Source organism: Bubalus kerabau, chromosome 1, assembly GCF_029407905.1.
Source record: "Bubalus kerabau isolate K-KA32 ecotype Philippines breed swamp buffalo chromosome 1, PCC_UOA_SB_1v2, whole genome shotgun sequence".
Taxonomy (NCBI): Eukaryota; Metazoa; Chordata; class Mammalia; order Artiodactyla; family Bovidae; genus Bubalus; species Bubalus kerabau.
The window spans coordinates 186,894,679-186,904,145 of NC_073624.1; the positions used below are offsets into that span (position 1 = coordinate 186,894,679).

Here is a 9,467-nt window from a genome sequence, read left to right on the forward strand (position 1 = left end):
CCACCCCATGGACTGTAGCCCGCCAGGCTCCTCTGTCCAAGGGATTCTCTAGGCAAGAATCCTGGAGTAGGTTGCCATTTCCTTCTCCAGGGGATCTTCCTGTCCCAAGGATTGAACTCATGTCTCCTCATTTGGGGCATTGGCAGACAGGTTCTTTACCACTGAGCCACCTGGGACGTGAAACTAGGAGATGGAAATAATTCAGATATTGCTTTATGCCTATGAGGTTGAAGATACCAGACCAAGGACTGGAAGTCATAGCAGCGAGGTGGCTGCAGGGGAAGAATGGAACACGAAGCATTTTCTAACAGTGGGAAACCCAAATCAGAAGCCTGTATTCACAGCAAGGAGGAAAAGGGCCCTACCCTCACTCATCACCAGTCACCTCGCAAGCAGTGCATTCTGCTATGAACAGGACAGACAGGACATGAATTGAGTACCAGGGACCAAAGAAGCATGGCTTCAGAAAGCAATTTCAGAAAGTAGAAGTCTGGGGACTTTCCTGGCAGTCCAGTGGTCAAGACTCCACGCTTCCACTGCAGGGGCCACAGGTTCGATGCCTGATCAGGGAACTAAGATCCCGCATATCACGTGGTGCAGCCAAAAAAAAAAAAAAAAAGAAAACAGAAAGACAACCAGAAAGTAGAAGTCTGTCCTTCCTGAACCAGCTCAGGAATTAGGTTTTGCTTTGAAGGAGGCCTGGTGGCACAAAATGTCCACTTTCACTGAGTCAAGCTGTATTTCATTGAGTCTGGGGAATCTACCCTAGTTTCAGTGAAGTTAATATGTGGACAAACACCCTTGATGTTCAGAGGATACTGTCTTTGACACTGATGGCAAGACTTGAATCTCAACTTCAGAAATATGAAACGTGTAACACAGGAGAAATGGAATAGGGTATTAAAGAAACAGAGGGCTTCCTTGGTGGTCCAGTTGTTAAGACTCCATACTTCCAGTGCATGGGACCTGTGTTTGACCCCTGTTTGGGGAATAAGATCCCACATGCTGTATGGTGTGGCCAAAAAAAAAAAAAAAATACAGAAGGAAAGAAGGGAAGAAAAATAACCACAGTGGCTCTTGGGCTGAGCAATGACTCTGGCCATGGAGGTTCACTCTTCCGAAGGACGTCCCTCCTTTCAGAATACTTCTGTCAAAAGCTGGTTCAGACAACTGCACTCATTCAAACACAAATCATGGGAAACGTTTCTCCAGCATCCATATAAAGATAATGCAAAGAGAAGAAAAAGGAGTAAGAGAGGAGTCAGAGTTCACTGAGTACAAAAAGTCATCGTAGGATTTCCCTGGTCATACAGTGGATAAGAATCTGCCTGCCAATGCAGGGAACATGGGTTCAACCCCTGGTCGAGGACGATTCCACATGCTGCAGAGCAACTAAGCCTTCACAACTACTGAAGCCTGTATGCCCTAAAGCCCGTGCTCCACAACAAGAGAAGCCACCACAATGAGAAGCCCTCTCACTGCAACAAAGAGTAGCCCGCATTCACCACGACTAGAGAAAGCCCACGAGCAGCAACGAAGACCCAGCACAACCCAAAAGAAAAATTTTTTTAAGTCACAGCAAAGCAGAGGAAAATTGCCCCCCAAACTTCTAATATAAAATGTAAGATGTAACAAGCTCAACGCAGCTTGAAAGGAAGAACCCAAAGCAAACATACAAGCCCTAGGGGGAGAGCCAGACATCCACCAGAAAGTAGCAAAACAGTGAAGCAGTCAGACTTGGGGAGGAGACAGAGGAGAAACACAAAAGCATTTCAGAAAAGAGGATGATCCTAAGAGATGAAAATTGAAAGTGTGGCAAGGCTCAAGATAACGTTTCTAAGAGAAAACTGATAAACAGTGGACTGTATATGAAATAACACACAAGTGCATTTTAAAAACTGGAGGCCCAGGGGACTTCTCTGATGATCCAGGGGTTAAGACTTCACCTTCCAACGCAGGGGGTGCAGGTTTGATCCCTGGTCGGGGAGCTAAGATTCCACACACCTCCCTCAGCCAAAAAGAACCAAAACATAAAACACAAGCAGTATTGTAACAAATTCAATAAAGACTTTAAAAATGGTCCACATCAAAAAAAATGGAGGCCAAGTAGGAAAAGAATATGCTTTGGAAGTTAAACTCCTCCACTCTGCACACATCCATTGTTCCTTGGTGATGGGTGGTGGCGGGGTGGGGTGGGGGGCGGGGGTTGGGGGGGCAGTTGTTACCGAAAGGATTTTCTGCAACTGTGCATTATTTTCCACCAGCAGGATGTTCACTTTGGCATGAGTAATGACATATTCACAGGCGTCCGCGAAGTTGGTGGCATAAATACCAACACAGAAGCCCCTGGGAAAAGAAAACACATGCATGTGTGTGCCCATATACCTGAGTCAAGAACATCCTGGAAGGGGAGGAAAGGGTCTGGGGGTAGGGCCTGCTGGCAGGTTCTGAGTCTGAAGTCCTGCCACCAGCTTCCCTCCCTCCACAACTGGACAATGACGGAAAGGACAGGAATGACAGCGATGATGGGAGTATGGACTCCTGTGATGTTGCTATGACATGGAGCCCCTCACAGTACCCATTTTACAGATGAGGAAACTGAGGCTCAAGGGAGGGAAGTCGCTTGTTCAGGGTCCCATAGTAAATAGGAGGTGGGGTTTGGAACCCCCACCCCTCCCCCAGCCACCTGTTCCCTTCACTCACAACCTTTCCTTTTTGCTTTCAACCATTATGTGGTGGGTTTGTATCTCCCTGCTGCCAGATGACTTCAAGGAGCTTTCCAAGTGCTTATTGGCTGCTTCCCTTAGTGATGTTTCCCTTCAAGTTTCCTGCTCATTTAAAATCTGTGTTTTTATTCATGAGCTGTACAAGTCCTTCGGTGTATTTCAGATGACTGGTGTGTGTGTGTGTGTGTGTGTGTGTGTGTATGTCTATCTCACTGGCTGGCCTAGGGCTCTTTGCTCATATCTCAGTGGAAACCTGTGTGGGTGCCAGGCCCCCGGAGCAGCAGCCCCCCACCCCACCCCAGCATTCACAGGGTCCAGGGCCCAGGATCTTACCCCGCAAAGATGGCACCAAGAGCTGCAAGGATCCACTCGATGGAGTTAAACCCAAGGATGCCAACTGAGTGGAAAGGCTCCAGCCCCAGCTGGGAAGGCAGAAACAGACGGACAAGCAGAAAATGGAGACACAGGCGAGGTTTGCTTCCAGGTGGGACCCGCTCACTGGGAGAAGGTGGACCCCAGAGCCCCCAGAAGCCACGTCGGGGGAGAGCCCACATTGAGATGGAAACCCAGAGTGTGATGTGTTTTTGTGACTCTAGGGAGGCTGGTTTGCCTTGCTCTACTTAATACCCCCTTTTTTATTCTAATTTTTATGGATTTTAGTTTTTAATCATTCTAACCAACTTTAGGTGCACAGCTCAGTGGTATTAAGCTCCTTTACCCTAAAAAACCCCAAATCCACGGGAATTCCCTAGTGGTTCAGTGGTTAGGACTTCATGCTTTCAGTGCTGAGGGCCCAAGTTCATCCCTGCTTTGGGAACTAAGATCTTGCAAGCCTCACAGTGTGACCCAAAAAAGTACATTCACACTGGTATGCAACTGTCCCTACCATCCATCTCTAGAACTTTCTCATCTTCCCAAACTGAAGCTCTATCCCCATGAAACACTGACTCCCCAGCCCCTGGCCCCCACCATCTATTATCCTTCCTGTCTTTGTGGCTCTGACTCCTCCAGGGACCGTCCATAGAGGAAGCATCTGAGGCTTCCTGCCGAGAGCTAGCCATGCTTAGAAGTGGACCGTCCCACCTCAGTCAAGCCTTCCAATGATGTACCCCTGGCTGATAGCTTGACTACAATCTCATGAGAGATCTTGAACGAGATACATCCAACTCAATCACTCCATAGAGAGCGGACAAAGATTTGAAAGAAAATTTTCACCAGTTAACCTTCTTTTTTGGGGTGCCTTGTGCATTTTGTCCCATGTGTATTTACACACAGAAGGAATGATTTAATACATGACGAACAAAGGAGTGAGTGAACAATGCATTTACCTTGAGCATGGCTCTCGCAGTCTTCCGACAAGCCTCATAGTACTGGTTGTAGTTCAGAACTTCCCACCTTCCATTCTTCTTTGATGCTAGGGCTGGATAAGACCCAAATCGGTTGACCGACTCCCGAAAAAATTCAGGGATGGTCAAGGGGCTCTCATGGCCTGGCCCATGTTTCGATAGCCTCATAAGGACTTCTCCATCTCGGTGAATGGTCCACAGCCTAGGAGTAACTGCAAATAACCACCAGGGTTGGATGGCATATATTTTATATTCACTTCATACTCAGGAGGCGGGAGGGGCCTCTTTTTTTTGATACTGAATGAATCCCATGCTTCGAGGGAAGTCACATGGTCAGTACTGGTCTACTCAAGCTTCCCTGTTCCTATTTATTTCTTCCTTACCCTCCCCCAACAGTCTATTATGAAAATTTTCAAGCATACAAAAAGTTGGGTTTGTATAGCAAGCGCCCTCTTACTCACCACCAAATCCTACAGCTGTTAGCACATCCAGCCACCCCTCTATTTATCCATCCATCACGCCATCTTCCTTTTTGACACATTTCAAAGAAAGCTGCATCCATTTCACTCTTCAACAGTTGAATCGTTTTTAAAAAATTTTATTGAAGTATAGTTGATTTACAATGTGATAATTTATACTGTACAGCAAAAGTGACTCAGTCATGCACACATATGTTCTTTTCCATTATGGCTTGTCAAGGAAGACTGAATAGAGTTCCCTGTGCTCTACACATTAGGACCTTGTTTATCCATCCTCTGTATAATAGTTTGCATCTGCTAATCCCAAACTCCCAGTCCATCCCTCCCCACCCCCTTGGCAACCACAAGTTTATTCTCTCTGTCTGTGAGTCTGTTTGCTTCATAGATAAGTTCATTTGTGTCTTATTTGAGATTCCACATATAAGTGATATCATATGGTATTTGTCATTCTCTTTCTGACTTAGTATGATAATATCTATGGCCATTCATAGGTGGTAAATGGCATTATTTTATTCCTTTTAGAAACATTTGAATCGTTTGATGTGAATCAGCCATTAGCATTTGAATCATTAACTAGAAATATATGTATACACACATATCTGCACTACATATATTATGACGTCTGTATCATAAGTGTAATTACATATATCCTATATATACATATATATAACTACATCTGTACTATATATATAACTATATTCTTATATAGTAAGTATATATATATGTACTATATGTATATAATTATATTCTTATTATATATATTATTGGACTTCCTGGTGGCTCAGGGGCAAAGAACCTGCCTGCCAATGCAGAAGACTCAGGTTCAATCCATAGGTCACAAAGATCCCCTGGAGAAGGAAATGGAAACCCACTCCAGTATTCTTGCCTGGGAAATCCCGTGGATGGAGGAGCCTCGCGGGGGGTCACAAAAGATTCAGACACAACTTAGCGACAACAATATATATTATATATATATATATTATTACATCTGCCACACACATATATACACACACACAATCACATCTGCACTATATGTAATATGTAATGCATAATGTGGCATAATGTGTATAATATTAAATATATATGTGTGTATATATGGTTTACCCACACAGGCACACCACCCTAACATGCTTAGTCACTTAGTTACGTCCAACTCTTTGTGATCCCATGGACCATAGCCCGCCAGGCTCCTCTGACCATGGGATTCTCCAGGCAAGAATACTGGAGTGGGTTGCCACACCCTCCTCCAGGGGATCCTCCTGACCCAGGGATCGAACCCGAGTCTCTTGCGTCTCCTGCATTGGCAGGCGGGTTCTTTACCACTGTGCCACCAGAGAAGCCATAGGGAGCTTCTATTATTAATGCCCACCCCCTCAGTACAAGGGGTGCAACCAAGACTTCAAAAGAGCAGGTGGCTCGCCCACTGTCACTCGGCTCACAGAGCTCTGCTCCAAACGACGGGGCCCGGCTGTCACTCCCTTATGTCTACCCCCTCTGCTACCTGTCACATGTACAGACTTGGCCCTCCAGGATCGGGCACCTCAGCCAAGGCCAGCAGCTGGGGTGCACCGTGGCTGTGCCCAACTGTCCGGCCCCGGCTCCTTTATAAACAGTGGTGAATCAGCGCACCTTTCTCTCTCTTGCACAAAGTACCTTGTTCTTGGCTCATGTCTACTTTGAGGTCCTCGTCCTTCTCTTCTTGAGTTGTCTGGGTTTCAGGCCTTCTGGGTCTACAGAGACCATTCTTCACCATGCTGCAAGGCACAGAGCAAGAAACTTAGCATGTGCTACTGAGTTGCTTCTGTCGTGTCCAACTCTGCGGACCCCGTGGACTGCAGCCCGCAGTCCTCTGTCCGTGGGATTCTCCAGGCAAGAACACTGGAGTGGGCTGCCATGCCCTCCTCCAGGGGATCTTCCCTACCCAGGGATCACACCTGTGTCTCTTACATCTGCTGTATTGATTGACAGGTGGGTTCTTTACCACTAGCGCCACCTTGGAAGCTCCAGGAACTTAGCAGGCCTGGTAAAGGAGCTGCAAGTCTGAAGCCAGCTCTGGTGTTGACTTAGTCATGTTGCCTAGAACCCTGGGATTGATTAGTCATGCCTGTCCTGGGCCTAGGAGGAGAGGAGCCAGGTCTGCATGCCAGATCATCCAGCAATTGTAAAGTCCAGAGCATGTGCAGTTCTTCGAGTTTCCAGAAGAGTCTTTTGAACAATAAGAATGTAGAGGCTAGATCTATATGTGATTCTATGGGTAAGAGAACATTTTGGAGTTTCCTGAAGAGAAGCAACTCTCCCAAGAGAGTTCTGTTCTGGTTCATTTCCTTAAAGATAGTACAACACAAAAACTCAAAGGCCTTAAAGGATAAAACAGTAAATTTTGGCACATAAAAAGTTTTGTTTTTCAAACAGCAAAGAATACCATGAACAGAATCAAAAGAACAACAACAAACTGAAAAAAAAAAAAAAAGGGCAACACATATAATCAATCAAAGCCTGATTTCCTTAATATGTAAAGAATACCAGTGAATCAATAAGAAAAAGACCAATAGCCCAGTGAGAAAATGGGACAAAATCTTGACTAGACAGTTCTCTGAAAACAGTTTTAACTGACTTTTTAAAAACAGGAAAAACAGGGAATTCTCTGGTGGTCCAGTGGGTAAGACTCTACACCCCCAGTGCAGGGGGCCCGGGTTTGATCTCTGTTCAGGGAACTAGACTGCACATATTGCAACTAAGAGTCCAATGCAGCAACCAAAACCTGACACAACCAAATTAACTTCTCAAAAACCAGAAAAACATGCTCCATCTCAGTCCAAAGAGAAATGCAGTAGAAAACACGATGCAGTTTTCACAGAGATGAAGTAAGACCCAAAAGACTGAAAAAGAACTCATGTTAGTGAGGGAGAATTTGTGATAACAAAGGCTCTCCTATACTGGGGCAAAAATCGATGCAACCCCTTTAGAGGATGTTTTGTCAGTAATCAGACTGAAGTTCACACAATCATGAATCCATTGGTAGAGGCCACTGCGGATTCTGGGCTACCCAGGGTCCTTGAATGCTCAGGAACTGGACACCACTGCTTGAATCCTTTTGCGTGTGATGTGGGATGAGCACCAGTCCTTAACCATCCTTGATTTTCAGTGTGTTAATCCTTTCAAATAACATTCTTCTAAACATCTACATAACAAGAATTAAAAGTTATTCTCCAGACATCCCTGGTGGTCCAGTGGCTAAGACTCTGCATTCCCAATGCAGGGGGCCTGAGTTTCATCCCCAGTCAGGGAACTAGACCCCACATACCACAAGTAAAGAGTTCACATGCCACAGCTAAAAATCCTGCATGCGGCAACTGAGACCTAGTGCAACCAAATAAATGATAAAGATTCGTAAAGAACAATTATTCTCATGGACTGAATTGTCTTCCCCGAAATTTGTATGTTGAGGCCCTAACCCCTGAGTGATTGCATTTAGAGATGGAGCCTTGAGGAAAGTTGAGTGCCTGCTCATCACTGAGTCATGTCTGACTCTTGTGACCCCATGGACAGTAGGCCACCAGGCCCCTCTGTCCACAGGTATTCTCCATGCAAGAATACTGGAGTGGGTTGCCATGCCCTCCTCCAAAGGATCTCCCCGACCCAGGGATCAGTCCCACATCTCCTGCATTGGCAGACGGATTCTTTACCACTGAGCCACCAGGGAAGCTCCTTGAGAAACATAACCAAGGTTAAATGAGGTCACAAGAGTAGGGCCCTAATCCAATAGGATTGCTGTCCTCCTAAGAAGAGAAAAACAGCTCTCTTCCTCCACTATGTGAGAACACAGTGAGGAGGAGGCCGTATTGCAAGAGAGGCCTTACCAGACACCAGCACTGCTGAGACCTTGATCTTGAACTTCCAGCCCAGCCACAACAAGGAAAAGAAGTTGCTATTAAGCCACCCAATTCTACAGTGTTTTTGTTAACAGCAGCCCCAGCAGATAGTTACATACATATCTTGAAAACTGTTTCTTAAATGAGCTCATGAATTTCATTTGGTTCATAGAGTGGAATGTTATTTGGCCATGAAAAGGATAGAAGCCCTGACACTCGCTACAACGTGGATGGACCTGGAGGACACGCTGCTCAGTGAGAGAAGCCAAACGCAGAAGGACACACAGCGTGTGAGTCCATTTATAAAAATGTTCATAGAGACACAGTGGGTTTTGGTTGCCAGGGGGCTGGGGAAGGAATGAGGAGTGACTTTTTATGAGCACAGAGTTTCCTTGTGGGGCGATGGAAATGTTTTGGAACTGAACAGAAACAAAGGTTGCTCAAGATTGTGAATGTGCTAGACGCCACCCAGCTGCTTATCTTAAAATGGTTAATTTCACGTTATGCGACTCTCACCTCAATTAAAAAACACCAGAAACGTTGATTCACAGTTCCCAAAATGGAACGTTCTTCAAGACATAAAATTAAATAAAAAAAGCAAGATCCTGGACAACAAATACAGAAGGTGACTGGGCAGGCAGATGGATCCACGTATGTGACTCAAGAAAAAAAATTCTGCGTCTCTAGTCTAAGAGGTCATTACCTCCTGGGCAGACATGATGCAAAAATGCCAGCAGTCTAGCCCAAAGTTGACCACCGATGCCCTGAAAACAGGAAGATGAGAGAGAGGTCTCGAGTCACACAGTCCCCAGGCGCCTGTGGCTGTCAACGGGCCTGCACTGGTCTCGTCTGGCTTCACCAACACCAGGAACCCATCCTGCACGCTCAGCAAGGGGGCAGGAGGGGCTCCACCCTGGGAGTCAGACTCTCTCTTACCCTGGTGTTTCCTGAGCATCTACTACTGTGAGCCAGGCAGGGCTCCAGCCAGCGGGCAACCAGATGGACAGAAATCCCTCCTGAAACCAACATTCTAGTTGATAGAAA

The 9,467-nt window shown here is 45.9% G+C and overlaps 1 protein-coding gene across 1 annotated transcript in view; it reads right to left on the reverse strand.

The window, feature by feature from the left end:
• The window catches only part of ACSBG2 (acyl-CoA synthetase bubblegum family member 2), a 31,283-nt gene extending 24,979 nt beyond the window's left edge, over positions 1-6,304 (reverse strand). Inside the window, exons 1-4 of the mRNA XM_055543117.1 lie at positions 6,205-6,304; positions 4,055-4,284; positions 3,060-3,148; positions 2,226-2,346 (exon numbers count right to left, since the gene is read on the reverse strand). Coding sequence (XP_055399092.1) covers positions 2,226-2,346; positions 3,060-3,148; positions 4,055-4,284; positions 6,205-6,304 — 540 coding nt within the window. The remainder of the gene's footprint in view (positions 1-2,225; positions 2,347-3,059; positions 3,149-4,054; positions 4,285-6,204) is intronic.
• Between the last annotated feature and the right edge of the window lie 3,163 nt (positions 6,305-9,467).